The following is a 21,706-nucleotide window of genomic DNA, read 5'->3' on the forward strand; positions in this document are numbered from 1 at the left end:
AATTCGACGATTCCCCGATGGGATGGTCTCCAAAGGCCCAAAGCCGAGCCAACAATGGACGAGAATCACCTACGCGCCTCGGCGCAACCTGGTTCGTGTTTCCGCCTGCAAACGCCTGCCGCAGCATCCCCTCGCCGCAATCACCCCGTCTTGGTCGACCGCCTTCTCTCTCGCGGCCTCGCCTAGCTCTCTCGTCGTCCAATTCGTCTTGGGCCTTGCAGTTTACTCACTTTCGTTCCCTTGTCGGCCCCTTCTCCGTGCGTCTCGCCCATGACCATCAACCGCCAAGGTGAACCTACTCGAGCCACCTACACCCTTTCCGATATCCGTCTACCGATCCAGTCACACGCCGAACCCCCGGAACTGCCACGCCATGAGAGCCTACGTCTCACTCCAGCCTCTCGCCCTCATGTCCGTGTGTGTGGGGTCGGTCCCTGAAGCCGCCTATCCATGCCGCCGCCGCCGCTGAAGAGAATAGCGACGAGGCGTGCAGCGAGCGACCCAGGCGTCAGTACGAATAGCCCCGAGATACAGATATCCGGAGCACCTCTGCGCCGTGGAGCTGTCGGCTTCTTCCACACAGCCTCCAGTGACCTGGACTCGGATTGCAGTCGTGTTTCCCCCATGCTGCCGAGCCGCTTTCCATTCGCTCGTTTCCTGTCTGCTGCTGGGGTATGGTGCCGTGGCTTAAGCGCCATCTTCGGGAGGGTCGTCACATTGCTCCGTTTGGCAAAGACTGAGTGTCCCTCAGAATAGATTGCCAATCTATCGACGGATCAAAGTCGCCAAACATGTGCCAATACATCCGCTGAGCTACCTTGGCTGCACGTTCTCTGCTGGTCCACCAAAGGCGAGACATTTGATCACGTCCAGAACAACTAGCCAAGCATCCAAAATCCGCCAACCAAAACCCCTTGTCAACAAGACGCTCAGCCTTCAAGACTGTCGCTCAAGTCCGGAAGTCTATCACGGTTAATTCGCCCGACTCATAATAAAGTTACCAACCTTAGTTTTGTCCCAAGAAACGCTCTCCACCGCCGAAAAGCCTCATCTACTCGGGACGGTCCTTAGCGTTTCACGCCACCTTCATACGACCGCAGCCATGTGGTCTGGGGCCGGAGCTGCAACTGGGAACAGCCAAGCAGCAGTGGTGAAATCTGAACAAGCACATCTGGTTGCTCGGTGGGCTTTGCTGCTTGCCTCGTCCGGTCTTACCACCTGAACCTAGACACTTTTCCTCTTCTCGTTGCACAACAGAGGCTTTCGCCCGATCTTTTTTTCGGATTTTCTGCCCCAAGGATCACAATGTACGAAAAAGACAGCACAGCCTGTGGAAGCTTACGGTGCGGTACGCCCAACCAGCACGCAGCATCGCCAACTACGGTCACCATCGGCCTTCGCACGCCGCCGCCTTTGCTGACTTGAGATGAGGGGGGCTGTCTTAGCGCAACCACAGCCGCAACCAGATGGGACAAGATCTGTGGTCGTACCTTTTTTCCCAGTCTCCTTCTGACGTCTTGTCAGCGAATGTCTTGTTGACGTAAGAATAATTCACGATTCTAGTGGCCACGCGGGTAACACTTCGCACTAACACCCGGCGAGGTTGACGGCTGGGGCTCTAATTTCGTGCTACCGTTTTCAACGAGGATTCACCAAACTCTTGCGGCATTTCATGGCTTGACACCTTCTGACTAGGCTCAAGAAGTCACAGAGCCGATTAAACTTGACTTCGCCATGCTGGGGTTGTTGAAGAACCCTTGCGGCCGACGTACACGTATTGGCGTCACTCACTTCAGAGGGTTACTTCGCGGCATGCGATTGCCGACGTCATGGCCTCATCACGGACGTCTTTCTTGCGTGTCCTGGGTCTGATCTCCCAGTTCATGAGCGACCGAGCAGAGATCGGACGGTGGAGGCGTTCCATTGCGAACCGGAGAGGGAGACATTCGTGCTCTGTGAACCCCCACATCGCGGCCGTCTCGTTGTGCTTTTGAGAACTCGACCATCTCCTTTGGGCCCAACCAGGCCAGCCTAGGTGATGAACAAAGGCGCCGTCCTCAGCAATTCTCCCCAGAGCGCAATGCAACCCTCCATCACTACATCCACCACGGAGAGCGCGAGGCTCGCGATGTCTGATAGCGAGCCAATAAGTGGATCTGATATGATCCATCATGGCCTTCACGCTGGCGCGGCGCAGAATACCCGTGGACACAACCTGATTAGGCCCGTATTTCCACTCATCATTCCTCAGAATAGCAACGGCGTGTAGAGTCCGATTTCAATGCCACCTTGGGTCTTTTTCCGGCGGCGCTAAGGCTGAGGGTCCGTGGCGCCGACTCAGCTCCCGGGCAAAGCGTCAGACGGGACAAACGGCCACACGTTTTTCGAGAGGCATCACACATGTGTTGTTGCGCGACAGCAGCTGCATCTGGACTGGGCGTGAGATGGCTAACGCTGAAGAGGCACTTTGGCAGAGTCCAGCCATCAGCCACCCGAGCCGCCGCCTCCTCTCGTCATTGGGGTTCACTCATCTGAGACCTCACCCTCCCCAATCGTCCATCCGCAATCAATTGCGCGGCGGAAGACGATCCGTGAACGCTTCCCGCTCCCCACATTCCCGCCGCCGGTCTCCCTAATTCTAGGGGCGTGCGAACGACGTCAGTTCCATCAATCTGCTGCTAGGACCGAGATGGGGAGACCGTAGCATCCCGTTTAGTCGAGGCCAGTTCGAAATGTTCCGATTCATCCAAACAATCATGTCCCCGGATCTTGGCACATTGTTCTCAGCACTCAGCTGGCCGGCAGGCCTTCGCCGAACAATGTGTTCGAAATGAAGCGGCCGACGGACCTTGAGGCCCGGACCAAAATACAGTGCGGTCCGAAGAGGCGAAGGTGAAGACGGACGACCACTTCGCCTCTCCATGCATCCTCCCTGGTGTCAAGTGGACCGTTACGGCTGCCCAATGCCATGTTTCGAACCGGCGGTTCTTGCTCCCTTGGATAGGCAGAAACCGCTCGTACGCCGCATCGACACGATTTCCATGACATCGTCGATGATGAGATCACCATTGACTTTCCCCAGACCAGCTGTTGCCCGCATTCTGTCTCGAACAGCAGCGCACAGCCGTCTGCAGAGTCATTACCGTCGTAAACTATGGCAAATGGCAATGCCGACCTGCGAACACGCTTACATTTAGAGTTTAGACCTTCTGTGTTGAGACGTTCAAGAGAGTCTTGACTCGATAAACATTCAGGCGTTTCGGCGGGGACTCCCCATCCGAAGAATGCGGGCAAGCGTTCCAACGCGACCTCAAGTGTGTCTGGAACCCAGATGACGGGCACAGAACAGTATGAACATTGCAGACAAGATGCCCATTGTCTCGACAGTTCCTCCAATTCTCTGAGTGTATTCCTGCTTTTGGCAGTTGGTCACTGGCATCCATTGCTCGTAAAATGCCCCATTTTGAAAGATACGACAAAGCAAAAAAAATGACAGAGGGCGTTGCCAGAAATCTCAACTGCTTTTTAGACAAGACATGCCCCCGCATCTTTAATTGAGAGGATAACGAACCAATTGACAGTTTCTTATTTTTCCCTCACTCCTTCGTTTTCCCAAGTCAACGCCCTTCATTACGCAGGCAAGCGGCGCAGGGCGCGGATCCCAGAATCCTGGGAACCAAGGAAACATTTGCTACACCATCACACACATACCGGACACCGAGGCTGAAATCTAACCTCCAAACCCCCCGCACGATCAGACGACCAATCGGAAGGAAAACTCCTCACGGTTTTTTTTTGTCTCATTCCCAGAGGCACACAGTTGTCAGGGTGCCTGATAGCGCCATGGCTGGGCCGGTTCTTTTCAGCCTCGCGAAACCGTGGTTTTCAGGAGCTCAGAGCGCAGCGTCGCTAACAAAACATGCGACGCGCCCTGTATCGAAAGTTTCAGGAGCTCGCCAGAGCTTCCCCCCTCCTTGGATGAGCATTGGATCCCATCCCGCCCCGATGGCCGCCATAAGCATGTCGGCCACGTTTCTCCTTTCTTTTCTCCGTCTCTGTTCCTTCCTTCTCACTGCTCTGCATCTCTGATTTTCCTTCTTGCGAACTCAATCGTGCATCTTGCATTGTCGAACAGCATTCGACTCAACCTGCTCCATCCTTGCACATCAACTCTTGAGCAGCCGGTCCTCCTTCCTGCGAGCCGTTTCTTTTCTTCCACTCTGTAACATACCACTTTACGCATAGCCGTCCGTACCCCTCCCACGTCTACACCTGTGACGCGATCATCATCATGCTGGCAAGTTTGACAACCAAGATGGCCCTCAAGAAGGTGGGCCTCAACAGCAAGTCCTTCGACTTTAGCGGCGGCGGCTCCACGGACTCCAAGTCCAAGAGCGGGAGCAACGCGGGCCTGGATGACGTCGAGGCCGAGAACACAAACGGCGGCTGGCCGGCGTGGATGTCGATGAAGTCCCTGCCCATCACCGTCGCCCCGTGGTTCTCCCCGCCCCCGCCCCCGGTCCCCGTCGCCGACGCGCCCAAGATCGGTGATCTCGCCCCGTTGGACCGCGACAGGAAGCTCGAGTTCGGCCGCGGCAGACCGGTGCTCGTCGTCTTCCTGCGGTGTGTCGGCTGTGCCTGTACGTCTGATCTGTCTTTTACCGCATTTACACAGACCCTTCCCTTCCCTTACGCGACCTGCATACTTGCTCCCGTCACCTACATATGCAGCCCAACCAACACCCCCTTCTTGTTGGGATGATCCCATTCGACATATTTCTGAAAGATCACATGCTAACTAACCTCTTCCAACAACAGTCGCGCAAAAGACCTTCCTGGCCCTCCGCACACTCGCCAACAAGCACGCAAACAACCTTACCTGTATCGCCGTCTCCCACTCCTCCGCGGCCGCTACGCAAAAGTGGGTGGACCTGCTCGGCGGCGCCTGGAACGTCCAGGTCGTCATCGACGAGGACCGCGCCATCTACGCCGCCTGGGGCCTCGGCCTCGGGTCCGTCTGGTACGTCTTCAACCCCACGAGCCAGATGCAGGGGTTCAAGGAGAAGGGGTGGCTCGGTGAGAAGGTCGCGGGCGCGATCCAGCGGACGGGAGCGGCCGGGCCGTCGGCGAGCGGGGCGTCTGCTGCTGCGCCGCCGCTGCAGAGGAGGGGGACGTCTGCGAGTGGCAAGGGCGCGGCGGCCGCGGATCCTGCGGCCGAGGGGGTGCCGGCCGAGGTCGAGGGGCCCAGCACGGTTATGGGGAACAAGTGGCAGACTGCGGGCGCGTTTGCGGTCGACGGGCGGGGGACGGTGGTCTGGGGCGGCAAGGCGTTGAGGGCTGACGATCCCATGGACTTGGGTGCTGGGTGTGCGGCGCTGGGGTTGTGAAGAGGCCGTTGGACGATGAACGGCTCGGCGTTGGGATCCGTTTGATACACTTATTTTGAGGGGTACAGGCGCATGGGTTGGTGGCGATTCATGTTGGATAGCGTCTTGTTTTCTTGCTAGTTGGAAATAAACTTTAGTCAAGTCTAAGCTGTTGGTTGGAACGTGCAAGTTCAACTACTAGTCTTATTATGTTGGTCAGTGAGACCATGCTCTTGTAACTTGATTGGTTTGCGTCGGTCCGGAGGAGTTGGTTGTCTGCAAGAGAGCTTTGTAAGGCGTACCGCCAAGTCGACAAGTGACTTTATTAGAGCTCGTTGGTTGGATATTGGTCCACTGTGACAAGACACCTTGGACGATATTCGATACCAATCACCTTGTGCAACGGAGTTGCCCAGATTTGACATCTGAGTCACGCCGAAAGCCAACATATTGACCATCCAACATACGCTTCGTACACTTGATTCTCCGAGACTGACTAGCCCGTCTTGAACTTCAACAGCTATTGGCTTGTTGCCTTTCTCGTGTTGGTCCCATCCTCCCTGTTACTCAGTTACGTAGCCCCAAGCTTCCCAAACAACGAGGAACCAAACAGTGACACAAAGTCAAAGTCACTAGGACATATCCTACATCGTACCGGCGTCCAGATGTAAACCAACGCCAGTTGGAACTCCAGCTTGAGGCCCCCTCCTCTCTCTATGGCTGGAGAGTACGTCCCGAAAGAACAATGCTCAACTCAAAATCTCCTCGCAGGGCAGCCCACCTTACCTAGTATTCCAACAAAGCATGGGTCTATATTGCCATCACATGCTAAAGGGTCAGCCAGAGAAGAAACCCGCGAACCCTGATGGGCTGCTGCCGTCTGGGAGAGACAGGCCACAACATCGCCAATCCGTCAAGGTTCTCTCTTTCTCTCCTCGCTTCCGCACGCAGGCCAAAAACGCCTCAATCGTCATCCCAAACACTTTTCTTCTCCTCCGACCCGCACGAAGTGACTTCACTGCGTCGAAAAAAAAGCAACCTGTCAAAGACGTCATCACCACAAATAGAAACAAAAAACGCCTCAATAAACATAATCCATGTGGCCAAACTAAAATGCCTACCTTAACAAACCCCCTCTTAATCCCCCACCCATTTCTCCAAGCCACACACACGCACAAGAACAAAAGTGTGGGGGTCCGCCCGGCCACACATCCTGCGCCCGGGCCTTTCCCCCTCCCCTCCCCATCCCGCGGCGCGGACCGCAAGCCACAAGCAACCACCGCCCGGGTCGCGGCGAGGTCAGTGTTTCGATCCAACTTTCTCCTACCTACCTTAGGTACTCTACTCCGTACTCCCGCCCTTCCCCAAACCTGAACCAAGGCCCGTTGGCGAAAATCCACGGTCGAATAACCTGCGGCCCATAGAGGTACTTCTACACAAGATGAGGCCAAAACTGCATACACCGAATCCCATCCGTGACAGTGACTACATTTCGGGTCGGGCCCCAACCCGACCCGGCCGCCCTGGGTCTGGCCGCGGTAACAGCCGCAGGCAGACCTCTTCGGCGTCCTCACGGCCCAATAACCAACCGTGCCAACACATTTTACACTTTCCCTCCTCCTCCTCCTCCCATCTGCCATGGACACGGAACCAGCTAGGCAAGTCCCGAGCCCGCCGCCATCCCGGAGAGAGTTGGCAGTAGCAAAAAAAATTCTACCTCGCCATTCGGGAAAACTCTCCCAGCCCAGAGAGAGAGAGGGGGGCGATAACACCTCACGCCGTACCAACGCAACGTCCAAGGTTCCGCCCCGAGACTCAAGGTTCGGCCCTTGGGGGCGCGCGGGTTCAGACTCTGATCCGCGTACACCACCCACTAGCTAATTTCTCAAATGTCATATTACCATTGACTCGACGGAAAATGTCGCCATAGAGCCAAATTTACAAGATGAACACGCGGACGGGACAGAATTTGGGGGGACAAAAAAAGCATGTTTGTTTTCATTAGATTGCCTGCTCCAACCTCAGAGCAAAGCGTGCGAAGAGTAGCATCCGAGTCCGTCCCTCTCCAACGCATCCGATGTTGATCTATCCACCCCGAACCCCGTCTTGATGTAGTCAAGTTCCCTTTCGTTTCCCAGTTCAATAAAGGCGCGAGAACCCTATTACGACTCGGTGTGGTCTCCCGTTGTTCGAGATCCCGTTCGAGTGCCGAAAAAAGGCAGAAAACTCCCCACGACGCGACCTCCAGTGATAAACCCCGAGAAGCAGAAAAGGAGAAAAAAGAGTAAAGAAAAGGAAAATATCCCCCCATGAGAAATGACAACCCACAAACACCCCGTATCCCAAACCCCTGTTTTTTGTGATTTTATCGCCGCGTGAAGAGAGAGTTGTCTCTGTGTGCTGTGTCAACTCCCCGGATGTGCGTTTCCCACTCCCAACCCATTCGAGTTAAACCAGTATCGAGATCCACGCCCACGCCGATGTATGCTCGCAATTTCGAATCATAAGGTTGCCCTTCGTCGCTTTTTGGCACCCGAATTCATCCCATGCCCAGCTCCGAAGGACAACGTTCCCAAGAACCAAAAAAACATGTCGTTCCCGCTCCGTGCTCGCCTTCGCCAGAATTCCCAGATCATCCGAAACATTCCCAGACGCTGCGATATTCCCGCCGAAGCTTGTGTCAAACCCGAAGCCAACTCGTGTGTAAAACCCCTGTCCACGCCCATGTGACATGCATCTCCTTTTCCCGTAGCAATACTTTCGACTCCGTGATTGCAGAATGCGGTTCGTGTAAAAGAAAACTCCTCAAAAGATGCCGAAAAGACACCCTCACTCCGAATACCGTGTTGAGCCCGAGGTATATATCAAGTTTTCCGTGTCCGAGGAGAAAATCAATCCAGACCGAAAACAAACTAAAAAACCACCCACGTAAACGGTTAAGTCATCGAGCCCCTTTTTTTCATTCAGTCTGTAGATGCGCCGCGGCGCTGTCTCCTCGGAGGGGTCTTTGGATTGGGCGTCTGGGTTTCCTAACCCCAGACGCTAGCAGGAGGCTGGCTCAGTCCGGAGGACTGAGGGCCCCAGACCCCATTGCCACGGCCCCAACCGCCGGGAGAGGCGAGGGGGGTGGTGGATCGCTTCGAAGACGAGTTCGAGGCACCAGTCGGGGTGCCGGAGGGACGAGTACCGATGGGAGCAACCGTCTGGGCCGGCTTGGATCCCGGCATCTCCTGGCGAGGAGGGGAGCCACCAGGGGAAGAGTTGTTGGTACGGGCGGCGGCCTGGCTCACAGCAGACTCGAAAGCGCTCTTGTTGTTAGGAGCGTTCGGCTGAGGGCTGGCAGTGCTGCCAGCACGAGAGCCTTGCTCGCCCGGGGGACCAGCGATGGGACCGGGGCCGTCAGTCACCGAGACGGGCGTGTTGGCATCACCGTGAGGAGGGGGACCGCGGGTGATGTCGTACGTCAAGGGCGACTGGCCCCGCAGGCTGGAAGGACCACTGTGTCCAGGCACGCCAGGACGCACGGCGCCAGTCTCGTCGACGTAGCCTCCCTTCTCGGCAAACTGACCCTCGCCGTACAAGGCGCTCCGCTGCCGAGCGATAAGCTCGCGAGTCTCCTCCTCGGACATGGCCTTGTTGCCGTAGGGGATGTCAGAAACGACAGCTGCGCGCACGTTGTGGTTAGCCTAAAGTCCTCTCAATTGCCCATGTCTTACGTGAAGGGGTGGGACAGGAAGGTCTTTCAGGGAGACATCTCTCGACAGTAACATGACGGGGCAGCAGGATGTTGCATGATGGTGAAACCCCTCGGCCTGAATTATCTATTTTTTCTTCTTCTTTGCTGTCTCCCCTGTGGACAATGAAGTTTGTGTGCTATACAGTAGAGGGCGGCCTACTTCGCTGGTATTGCTGCTCAGTGTGGAGGTTGCGCAGCTCCCGCTCCCGTTGAGCGGCCATCCTTCTCTTGGCCTGCATCATCTGTTCCGCGTCGTTGGATCCTCGGGAGGACTGGTGGCGCTGAGAGGCGTAAAAGTTTTGGAGGTTCGAGTTCGGGTGGCCTCGGGCATCATCGAACTGGTTCATCGAGTGCGGTCGCGGACCGGCTCCAGCTCCAGCTCCCATGCGTCCGGCTGTGAGGTCTGCGTCAGCAGGGGAAGGCCGCGGATTTGCCCGCCAAGTGCGAGCAGACTTACTGAAGTCGAGAGACTTTCTGGCGGGACCAGGACCAGCAGGGCCCATCTTGGGGCCGCCAGGGGTTGGGTACTCACGTCGACCGCCCATTCCGTAAGACTTCCCGCTCTTGGCGAGATTCTCGTATGCACGATCAACCTCTGTAGGCCTAGCAGTCAGTGTCCGTACCACATCTAAAGTATCATCTCGTCAGCTGGGTCTTCCTGCGCGCGACGCCTGCCGGGCGAGAGTCCGGAGAGAAACTCGCGCCGGGCTGACCGTCGGCCACGCGCTGGAGAGAACAGTAGACCTACCCTCGAACTGGTAGAAGAATGCGAAGTCGTCCTGAGCCGTGGGGCCGCTGGCACCTGTTGACGGGAACCTCGAGTCAATTCCGGTTTCCGATTGTTGTTGAATTTGGCGATGTTGCGACTGGGCCGACTCACCAGCACGGACAGGAGGCGCTTGGTGTTCCCAATTGTTCTGACCGGGATTGGACCATTGAGGGTTGTTCTCGTAGTAGGACATGATGGCGGTGCTGGTGGTGCTTCGCTGGAGGTGAAACCGGAAGGCCGCTGACGGGTCTGTCTGAGGGATTTGAGGCTCGGAGACCGAAGAGGAGGCTGGACTCGATTATGTCTTTGTTCTTCGAAGTCGAATTAGTTGAGATAGTCTCAAAGCGACGTTCGGGGCCGAAGGCGCGGATGGGAAGCCTTGGAAGAACGGTGTCGCAAATGGATGGGTGGAAGGCGCCGTGGTGTCAGGGGAGAGGCCAACGGGGAGGGACAGGGAAAATAAATTTTCTGGGTATGGGCGGCGCCGCGCTTAAATGTCTCGCGGCTTTTTTTGCGCCGGGGGGTCGCAACGAACAGACAGGGAAACCACTCACCAAAGGGGAAAAAAGAGGGACGGGGTTGTTTCCAGATGTCGTTGCGCGGAAATGTCGAGTCAACGGCCGGCGATGTTGCAGACGCCAGGAACAGGACCAGAGGAAACAAGACGGTTGGCTTCAAATGCGCGCGTGCGAGAGAATGGTTTTCGGAGTTTGAGAAGGAGTCGGAAACTTGTCGACGAAGGTGGCGGCGACGGCAAGGACGACGACGTGTGCGTTTTGGGGCGGGCGACAAGAGAGTGTGTGGGAAGCGACACTACACGGCGGCGAACTGGCGGGTCGAGTCGGGTCTATGCCTAATGAGACGGTGCGGGCGGTGCGGTGCGGTACGGTGCGGCCAGGTTGGCTGGAGTTTTGGCGGCAGTGGGTGCTTCTTCTTCTCTTGCTTGGGAGGGTTGGCCTTTTTTTCAGACGGATGCTTGCTTGTCCTTCAGACCGTGGCGAGGGAATGCGTTACTTGAGGCAGGCAGGAGGAGGGCAGGGCAGGGAGAAAGCCACAAAGAGAGTGATGATGATGACTCTTGTTTGCTAGTGCAACCGATCCCAGGTGGCAGGAATTAAGAAAAAAAAGGACGAGAGGTGAGAAAAAAAAGAGTGGGAGAGCAAGGGAAGGCACACACAACACACGCACACCACACCGGACACCTCAGTCGTGGACAGACACCCACCTCAGGAACCGCAGGTAGCCAACGCGGAAGGCAGAAAGGGCAGTCGCTGCTGCGTGGACGGAGCAGGCTTGCGCTGCAATTGGAGTTCGGCAGCAACAGGACTCCAGCCAAGGAAAGAGTGGAGGTCTAGGAGGAGAATACCAACGGGAGGTGAGTGAGGTGCCTTCCTACTGCGTAGGTAGGGTACTTGCCTGGCTGGGTATTCGTAGCTAGGTACATAGGTATTCGTAGGGGCAGGCAGGAGGCAGTAGTAGGAAGGAGGTAAGGTGAGGTCAGGAAGGGGGGGAGGGGGGTGGGTGAGGTGCCAACCGGGAAGGCGAGGAGCACTAGCACCGCGAGGGAAAGGACGCTGGGGCAGACAGGCAAGGGCCAAGCACAGCACACACACAGCTGCAGAGCAGAGCAGAGCAGAGCGCGCCGGACACTTGCCTCCCACCTCACTCACAGCAAAGTGGACAACGCCCACACCAGACGTCAATTCCGTGGAAGTCGAAGTCGAAGTTCGAAGGTGAAAGGGGACGTGTGGATGTGGATGGGGATGTGGATGGGGAAGGGGGTGTGCACCGAAACAGGTGCGGGAAAGAGCGGCCTGGGACCGACGGGGACACACACACACACACACACACCACCACACACCATACAGAGGACGGCTACACTGGGGACGTATTCGTAGATTCTGGGACTGGGACTGGGACTGGGACTGGGACTGGGACTGGGATTTGGGGGGCAAGGGAGGGGGTAGGAACGATGAACGGGACGCTATGTACCTTAGCATGCAGTAGGCGTTGGCGGCGCTGGCACGGGAGGAGAAGGGGAAGAAGACGACGACGGGGTGGGGGTGGCCGAACAGGAGGACCTGCTAGCACTGCATCAGGCTGGGGAGGTCTTCGTGCTTCATTGGAGCCGTGTTGGTGTTGGTGGTGAGATGTGTGTAAGAGCGCCGTTCAATCTCCTTCTCCTTGTGCGTGATGTTTGCCTCACCACGGTCTGCAATACCTATCTGGATGACTCGGATCAAATTTTCAAAAGCCCATCTCTATTTCCGGCACGCCTGCTTACCTAGGTAGGTTCCTACCTGCCTCCTGTCGCCTGCATACTCTGAACCAAATACCTGGGCCGGCTTAACGGCGGACAGACAAGGCCCCAGGAGACTGGACTGGACAGGACTGGACTGACTGGCCGAGAACCGTCGCCTGCCCCCGGATTCCTCTCCGAAATACTGGGCTTCCGTCTCCCTTTTTTTTTTTTTTTTGACTCCGTGCTCCCAAGAATTTTGAAAGTGTCTGGTGATTACTCGCCGACATCCCACACACGGCGAGGGAGACGGTGTCCCGGACACAAGCAAGTCGAGACGACATGAGACAAGACACTTCCTTCAGAGGCACGTACCACAGCACAGCCAGTCGGTAGGGAACGGTTGAATGTGAATCGCGTTCTGCCGACCTGCTGCCCAGTCTAATCATTTTGCATTTCGGGATTGCCCTTGAATAGCTGAAGAAGCCCGCCTACTGTGCAGTACCGATTCTCTCCTTTCCTACTGTCGCTTTCCAACCCGTTTCCTTCATCTGATATCTCGTCGTTAAACGGCTTGGACCTTCACCAGCGCTACAGTAAGTACAAAGTATCTCCGAAGGAGGAGTGAACCCCGCAACGGGGTGAGAGAGGGGGGCGTGTTACGATAAAAAGAAGAAAAAAAGCCGAGGAAGCTTGTGGAGGGCTTCTTTGTTACTGACCGGCTCCCTGTCCGCGCTCTCCAAAAACGAGATTTCGACGTCGGTTGTCGCCTGTGGCCAGTCGCCAGACGCTATTGCCAGCATGCGGTTGTCGGGGATAATTAGGATTCGACATCGCGTGGGAAAGACGCAATCAGTTGAACATAATCTCACAGTGACCCATCAGCAGAGTTCGTGGGCGAACCAGGGCGAAGTCAATGTCGACGGGCGATCCACTGGAGAAGCACCGCGAGATTGAGATGGAGAAATTCCCTACCTGGTCTTGTTGGTCTTGTTAGTCTCGTCGCCCGCCGCCCCCCTTGGATCGATCTCAGATTCATGTCTCCGGCCAGGCACGAGTCCGAGTCGAAGGACCTGGGCGAGAACGATGACGGAGTTTTGGTTGACAGAGACAAACATGCTTCGTCTCCAAGGGGTAAGGAGGAAACCGTCCCGCAGGGCAGAGACAGCACCCACAGGTCTACAAAGACGGGAGGAATAAAAAATAAAAGACGATAGGCAAAAAGTCGCGGGTAAGGTACGGTACTATTGTTCAAGTACCCTACCTTACCTACAGCGCAGTTACATGCCCAGTTCCCATCAAAATCTCCATTCAAGTTCTTGCCTTAGCGCCGTTTCGACTTCACTGTGTCGGTACCTCTGCGTGTCTTGAGTTCCCGTCCGCGTCCTTGTTCTTCCCGGGCATTCCCATACTCGTCCAACGTCGTTCCTTTGGCTTCCCCTGCGCGTCTTGCCCTTGGGTTCCAACACTGCCAGTGGTCTCCTTTTCTTTTTGTGTCTTGTTCTTTACGATCGTCTGGCCCGGTACCTCTCCGCCGAAGCCCTGTGCTGGCAGAAACGGAAACACCAAACTGCAGAGGTGCACCATGGTAACCCCACTCCACTTGGCTTCGGGGACAGCCCAGTATCTCAACGACCCGAAATAATGACTGGATCGTCTGTGGACCAGTGCGTCCAGAGAACCCCTGTCAACCACTTAAACCTCTGGCAGCCCACAGCAGCTGGTCAGTGACGCTGGTAAGGAAGACGTACCCACCCAAGTATCGGCTGTATCGCAGACCGCAGACCGCACTTGCAGTTGCAGTAGCAGTTGCAGTTTCCCATCCATGGTTGCAGACCGCAGCTTCCTCAGTTCCTCCTCGACGGGACTTAGTAATACACGCGGCTTCCTTACCTCACCAACACCTGCTCACTTGACCTGGCCATTTTTTGGGCAGTGTACGACAGGAAGGAGCGCCTTGGACTCGTTTCTTTCTGCTCTGGGCTGCTGTTGCTCCTGCTCCTCGCAGCCGCCTGCCGCAGCACGCACACTGCATATTCAGCTGCACATGCACCGGATACGTCTCTGGGAACCCAATGGGAGTCTTTCAAATGTCCACAATGCATCATTCGCAGGGCTAGCTGCCTTTCAGGCAGAGCGGCAGAACAGAGATGCGGATACGGATGCGCGGGCAAGGGGCCCAGGGCCAGGACACCTCACCTCTGCATTCAACGGCCAGCACACTCGCACACCACACACGTACAGATACACCCACACGCAAATCGAGGCACGCATGCCTCGACAACCTGGAAAACACTGCTGCTAGCTGGCTTGCGCAGACAACGTCCACCGATTCCACGATCTTTTCTTCCGGCCTGGCAGCTGTCTGTTCGGTTTCCTTCACCCCGGATTACATCTCGTCACATCTCAAATTGTGGCTCCTGCCTCTACACCAGCCAATATTTCCAGCACTTTCCAATTGCACCAGTTATCCGATCCTCTTTGGGGGCCTATTTCCGCCATGTCAAATGTATCTCTGTCCCAAGCAACAGCCGCAAACCACTTCCTCGTCACATACGCCGCTCACCTCACACGCCTTCCTTGAACTCGACGGTCTTGGGCTAGGCAAATCTTCTACATGGCTGGATAAACCCCCGTCATCAGTTCGTTTCCTCCATCTCGACAAATCTCCAACCGGAGCAAACCGCAGGGCCACGGCCGAGAGCCTCGCATCACCACTTCAAACCCCGGTACTCTGGTGGGCCGCAAATCTGCCCTCTGCACGTTCGAGTAACACAGGAATCTTCCTCTTCGCGAGCCTGCAGATGACCCCTTTTCTTGATATTGCAGCTGTCGCCCAAATTTTCCCCTACGGCCTTACAGCAACCTCTGCACCACCTGGCAGCCGGCTTTTGTGTCCTGACTCCTACGACGTAGCAGGCCTGACAGCATGGTACAGCACTGGCCGAGAACGCTCTGTGGCCGTTTAGACCACGGCCCATCCACCCCGGCAGCCGTCTTGTCATCGTGTCGGTAATTAGCCTTCCTTTCCCCCATCTTCTTGGACGGATCTAGCCCGGCGGCTACTGGCAGCGTTGGGTCCAGCAGTTACGTCAGCTGAAGCCCAGCCCTCTCTCCTCAAGATGCGATTCGGTCGATTAACGTCTCAGATGGCCGCTCTTCATTTCTAGCTATGTGCTTGGAGCTCTGGGGGCCAACCTACCGGAGCTAGGTTGTCTAAGTACTTTGCCTTATCCGCTGACCAGGTACCGGCTCCTTATTCAGCGAATGTCGTTACCTCGCCTTCAACACCTTGCTAGCAGCTTGGCTTCGTCTACAGGGATATGCCCTCTCCCAGGAACAACCCCTTTGGCCATGTTTCTTGCGCTGCGACTGCGAAGAGGGAGGCCGCGACGCGGTGTTTTACAACACCGGCCAGCTTCAACTCGTTGACTCTCGTCACCTACGCTTGAACGATTGCGCAGGACGAGTCGATTGAGTCGGAATGCCTCCGCGTACTACCCCGCACAGTACTGTACGTAGCAGGCCGCACATTATACCTAACTTCGGGGGTCCATCCATTCGGCAGCGCACTCACTGCCCGTCTGCTCCAATGGACCGACTCTCCCGCCCGTCCTTCCCCACAAGCATGAGTGAGTTGGCGGGTTTCCGTCGGCATCGGAATGCGGATATCCTCCTTCTGTTGAGCAGCATACACCATACGCAATGAGCTTATTAGGACCGTCTTCTCGGAGGCAAGACGGCCAATATTCAACCACTAGGCAATATCAAATGCTGGGTGCCAGTATGATCTTCATCTTCGCCGCCCGGCCTTCCGCTCCACACCGCAAATCGCGAGCGTTCTAGAAGTGCGGACCATTGTCACCCCTGGCACCCCCCCCCGGCACAGACAACCTGTGTCTGTACTTGCAGATATCACACACCTCGTCTGTCGCTGTTCGGATTTCCCCCCTCTTCAGGTTCGCGCTGCGGCCCTCGTCCGTTCTTCTTAGGCAGTCAGCGTCCCGAGCTCTCGAGGGCCAGGTCCCCCAATTTCCATGATCCACAAAGCAATCTTCCCTGATCCCGGGTATCTCAAGCTTTTACGATTCAAGTCGCGCTCTCAGTCTCAATGAATCACCAAAAACCGTGCGATGTGATCAGACCATCGCTGTCGACACGAGATAGCAATATCCGCCGACTCTGTCCGTCACTCATCCACTAACAGAATGGCTCGGACTGCCAGATGCCAAAACGTCGAAACAAGTTGGACTTCTCGGTTCGACGGACCGAGCATAGGGACGGCAAATGACTTCTAGAACGAAAACGCACAGAATGTTTGGTACGGATACCGGCTGCGGATTGGACGTTTCCGAATGGAAGCTCGCGCTGGGGAGCGTTGACGAGGGCCAAGCTCATGGGGTAGAACGAGACTGCCCCCAACCGCAGAGACAGTTGTCTTGCAATTTTGCTCTCTGCGAAGACGACATAGCACAAACGTTGCCATGAGCACCTGCAATTATTGCGGTGGTGCCGTCATCTCTGCACCCCGTGCAGCCTGCAGCAGGTCATCCCACGTCGACGTCGGGTTGCATACACAGACCTGCAAGGCTGGGTGCTGCTCAGCTCCTCCCTGCCGCCGAAAACTCAGAAAATGGGCGACGGATCACTTTGCGCGGCAGAATTTCGGCGTCAATGGAATGCGACTCAATCGACTCAATAATTGAAGCTTGCCGATGGCATTTCGCCGCTCGTCGGCTACCGGAGGCCCCCTCGGTGGACGAAAAGGCACCGTTCTGATTCTTGAAACTTCAATGGAACAGTTTCTAACTCTTCCTCTGTCTCCTCGGGAAGTGGAGAACAAGAAACATCCCTGGACGTCCTCCTTCGGCAGCTTTTGGCCTTGGCTGTTGGCCAGATTGGGGCCTTTGGCTGCTGGTCTGGTACGATTTTTTCTGGGCCTACATTTCCTCGTCCCCGGTGCTGAGAACCACCCAGGAGCGCGATGGCACTCGAGTGACCGATCCATCTTGCCCATTGGATGGCACCGTCCATCACGGCAACACTCAAGATGAGGCAGAGTTTTGTCTCTGTCTCAACCTGCCGACTTCAACCCGACGATCTGGATGGCCTGATGGCAAGCTGTCGCAATTTGGCTGGGCTCTCATCCCGTCTCGTCGAACCTTCCATACCTCCTTCTGGAGGACGTCATGGCAGGCTTCCATGCCAGAAGCCAGGCTGAATGCGCCCTCGGGCAGAAGGGTGTCGTGTCTACTAGTTTGGTAGCTACCGTGCCGATGCAATGCAGTCGGTGACTTGGCTGATGTGCCCAGCTGCAGGAAACAGGTCGCAGGTTTCTCTACCGTGCCAATCGAAGCCCCTCGCACGTGGGCCCCTACTTCGATCCCGGCCGGCGCCAGAGGCGGCTTTCTTCCCCTGTGCAATGTGTTGTGCAAAAGAAGGTTCGAACAGTCTGGGGCATGCCACGCCCAACTCTGGCTCAGCTGGTCGCAATGGCCAAATGGCTGTCGTCTGCCTGACAGAATGCTATCCCGACAAAGCCGAATGAAGTTGCGCCTGTCTTGTTGCCCAGCCGTGCAGATCACGAGTTGAGTGCTACTCAGAAGACGGACTATCGTTGAAACGCTCGATGTTCTGACACGAGGTCTTGTTTGCCCGGCACCTCGAGCCTTCTCAGCTTCCGCAAATGGCAACCTGAGCCATCATCCCTATCTCACGAAATTCCAAGCCAATTGGACAGGATGCGGGGTGCCGCAGCATGGCGGAATGCCCCGAGTTCACGCCGCTGACACCTGGCCACCCGTCGATGCAGGTCACGCCCCGTCTGTGTGCGATGATGGTCTCTTCAACCAACGCAGAAGCAACCAGCACACCCACAACAGTTGAGATCTTCTTCAGGTCATGCTTGGTCACTAGAAATCCGAAAAGGCTCAAATATGCGAATGGCAGCGTTCCGGTCTCGAATACAAAGAGAAAGGGATAACGGCCAGACAGGGAAAGAATGACAAACACCAAGCCGAATCTGGGATGATTTCCGGCGTAACGCTACAACGGCCCATCTCTTCCCACGGTCGCTGACGAAATCCTGGTGTTGGGCGGCGGGAACATGGGTCTAATCCCACTTGGCTGCACCTTGGGCTCGCCGCCTAACGACGACTCGAACAAAGCACTAATGCTGCATGTCACCAATTGCACCAGAGCTAATCTTTTGCAACCGCTGCGGTCCGTCAAGGTAGGACTGCGACTCGTACGACTTGCTGATCGAAATGAGGGCGCACAATCGCTGCCAGATTTACTTTGCTTTGGCAGGATATAGCTGTCTTCGGTCACGTTGGCTCCGGCGTGCCTTTCTCACGGAAGCCATTATCAAAGTTTCCCGGCTAGATTTTACACGCCGGTTCGGCTCGAATGGGCCCCAGATCCGGCCGGATAGTGGCCAGGCAATGCCGACGACACGGGTCGCTCAGTCCAGTTGCCCGTCCGTCACTTGCGATTGCTTCAGGACCGGCCCTGCCTGCGTTCTGACGAAACTCCTGCTGCTGCCCATCAGTTTTTCCGGCGACATTTCCACTCTAGAAACGAAACATCTTGCCGTCCAGCAGACGGCTCCTACTATCCGAAGAAAGAGTTGAGCTCAGCCGGTGATGGACGCCGCAAGCACCGAGTAGCCCCCAAGGTTGCAAACTACGCATGCGCCTATATGCAGGTTCTCCCAACAGGCGTCACACTTGGGTAGCCACTCAGACGTGCGGTTCATGACATACATCTGAAGCGCCTGCGTTATATCGCGGGCCAATTACGGCCAGACTGAGCTTCCTTGGGACGCTTCCCCCACCGAAGGTCTAGCACACGTGCTCTATTGCGCACCCATCACAAAACTACGAGCCTCCAATCTTGCTGTCTGCGGAAACTCAAAAGGTGGGGTGCGCCAACGCCACTACCTTCCGGTAGAAGTGCACCCTTCTCTTCAACTTCGGATGAACCCGGCTGGTGACATGCTTCCCGTTCAAGAACATTCTGGTTGGGCCGCTTTCCCCGCATCAACCGCCCTCGAGCACTAGCCGTACAACGAGGGCTTGCGGTGCCTTGATGCAAGATGAGCTTGCCTCGAGCTGTATCGAATGAGACCTGACCTGGACTGGCTCTTTCAACGACAGTCCTTAGATTTGCTGGGAGTCAGGTGCTTTGTGAAATCAAACAGCAAGTTTAAAATTGTAGCTTGACCTGTGCAGTCCCAACGTAGTCTTGTATACCCACAGAGCCGTAAACGACGCTTGAAAGACCGGGCTGGCCATACGGCGTCCACCCTCTAGTTAATCGAATACTGCTCGGTGCCCACGCGGCAACCTCGTGAGAGCTCTCGCGTATGCAAGCGCGGCAACTCCATGCTTAGATTTTTTCTGCCTTGCAGCAAATAACTTTCCCACGTAAACGGTCGTTCGCTAGCCACTGTATATGCCGTCATGCGAGCTGGAAGGTCGAGGAGCGTCGGGCTTGTAGCACCATCAGCTCGCGATGACCAGGAGCTCGGCATGGTGGACGTCAATCTCGTACTACCCAGAGCGAATATTGCTATGTGAAACCACAAAGCATATCTCACGTAAGAAAACGTAGAATCATGGGGATGGTGCGTATGGCTGCAAAAGATGGAGGTGGTATTTTTCAAGATGCCGACCTGCTTGACATACTCCGCAAAGGCTCTCGGACTTCAAGGTCATGATAAGATACAGTCAGAATCAAAAGGTAGGCATCCATCCCAACGCCGTAGAAACTTGCAGAGTTAGATTTCCTGTATATTGAGTCTACGGTCATCGCTTCCTGGTCAGCGTCTCCCGCGGCCAGGCGTGAGATAGCTTGAGGTCCCGACCCTTGGTCTCTTGCTGTGGTAAGTCTTTACATGATGGGATCGAGTGAGTACTCTTGCCAATGAATCGGAGGGAACAGCTTAGCAAGGAGAAACCGTGCGGTTTTCAACAGTTTGTCCAAGCGCCTCGGCCATCCTAAACGTGTAGACATCAGAGTATGTTGTAGAGTGCGCAATTTCATGGCACATTGTGATCTTTCATTCAGAGTCGGGTGAGGTACATTTCCGCGTGCTTAGCTCCATGCATGGACACAAATTACATCAGAAGAATGATATCGTGTCCATTTTCGTGGCAGGAAGTCAGCTGCTAGGCCGGGCTAAAGGGCGTCCTGTATATAGAACATGTGAAAGTGCTCAATCGTGCTTAGCAGACACAAATATGAGTCAACGACAGACCTAATTGCTTGACGAATTCGTCATCAGGTAAGGGTGAATTAGTTGTCTAGCGGTTGAGCATTGGTCTCTGGCAACATCCTCCCATGTCGCTGTTCTTGGTTCTTCTGGGGCTATTCGGTGTTGATTAAGCCCTGGTCGTCCCAAACGAGGGCGCTCATGTGTCGTTCGGCGATAAGTCTCAAAAGGGGCATGTCCACTGAGCACTGGTGAAGTCGCTAATGGTAAAGTAAGAACCAGTCATCCAAATATTGGCGCATTTGAAAGACCCTGGAGTATTTATGTAGATGATTCTCCCGAGACGTTTGAGTCCCCGGCACAAGACGACCGATCTATTGGCTCACACGTACGGAGATTGACTGTCGCATTAGCTGGCGTGGCATCATCCTCTCGGCGAGGTCTTGTTACTCTCAGGTCTATATACGCTTCGATTCTCTCCGTGATCAAAGCTTTGTAGAGACAATTAGCTGACTCTCCCATAACGACGCGTTTCTGGGGCCGGAGACTTCATCTCGTACTGGTTTGGTTTCGCAAAACAACATGAAGGTTTCAAATACGAAGATCTTCGTAGTCAATGAAGAGGTCGTTTTCAACACTCTCCTTCACCACTATCTTTGGCGTAGTCTGTGTACAGAATCATGATAAACACAGGACATTAAAAGATGGCCTGAATTCTTGAATAACATGCAATTGATGGAGTTATCAACAGCGTTCCATCTTAGAGCGAAAATGTGTCGGTGAGCGAATTGCGTGGAAGCAGAACGTCGCCATCGCTTCCTTGAAGGAAAAGAATCTCAGTTTCGGAGTAGATGTTGACATATTTATAGGCCTAGATCATTATGGCAAGCGTGTTGGCCTGGTGTCTAGGCTCTGCGTTGCTCCGAGGCATGTCAGACTAACGAGTGTACAGGGTGCTGCTATAAGTAAAGAACCTGTCCGCTGAGAATTCGGGAGCAGACAGACCAATGGCGAGCGTCACTGGTGCCTTCTACAGCTCCTGTACTAGTTTTATACAACGTCAGACACAGTTATCCAGCGCTACGAGCGAGGTTTTGGCGAAACCTTTTGAGTTCTGAAGAGACTTAGATCTGGATCTCTGTTCCTTAGTTTCCGTCTCAGTATATACAGTGTAATAAAGAAAGAAGTACGAATGCATCCTCACGATCCTGAATACGGGATTGCACAAATGATATATAAAAGCTGACTTAGAACTAACTCAGGCCCATCATAGTCCATGCTGAGGGGTAAAGTATTGAGGCATAAGTCTGGGGGTGATGATGATCGGAGATACATACAGCTTATGCCTCCGCTATCTCCATTGCAGTTTTTAAGAACTTAT

General features: G+C 55.3%; 2 protein-coding genes across 2 annotated transcripts; one reads left to right on the plus strand and one right to left on the minus strand.

Moving 5' to 3' along the window:
- Window positions 1-4,291: 4,291 nt before the first annotated feature.
- COL26b_001723 (uncharacterized protein) lies at window positions 4,292-5,387 on the plus strand (the record flags this gene model as incomplete). Its single annotated transcript, XM_053174665.1, has 2 exons — window positions 4,292-4,640; window positions 4,819-5,387. 2 exons carry the CDS (start codon window positions 4,292-4,294, stop codon window positions 5,385-5,387), a joined length of 918 nt encoding a protein of 305 aa, XP_053041288.1.
- A 3,008-nt stretch (window positions 5,388-8,395) lies between these two features.
- Window positions 8,396-10,064, minus strand: COL26b_001724 (uncharacterized protein; the record flags this gene model as incomplete). Its single annotated transcript, XM_053174666.1, has 4 exons — window positions 8,396-9,030; window positions 9,263-9,496; window positions 9,560-9,697; window positions 9,851-10,064. The coding sequence occupies 4 exons, from the start codon at window positions 10,062-10,064 to the stop codon at window positions 8,396-8,398; spliced, it is 1,221 nt and encodes a 406-aa protein (XP_053041289.1).
- Window positions 10,065-21,706: the final 11,642 nt, after the last annotated feature.

The sequence above is a fragment of the Colletotrichum chrysophilum genome (genome assembly GCF_026319265.1).
Source record: "Colletotrichum chrysophilum strain AFK26 chromosome Unknown scaffold_8, whole genome shotgun sequence".
In the NCBI taxonomy this organism is placed as follows: Eukaryota; Fungi; Ascomycota; class Sordariomycetes; order Glomerellales; family Glomerellaceae; genus Colletotrichum; species Colletotrichum chrysophilum.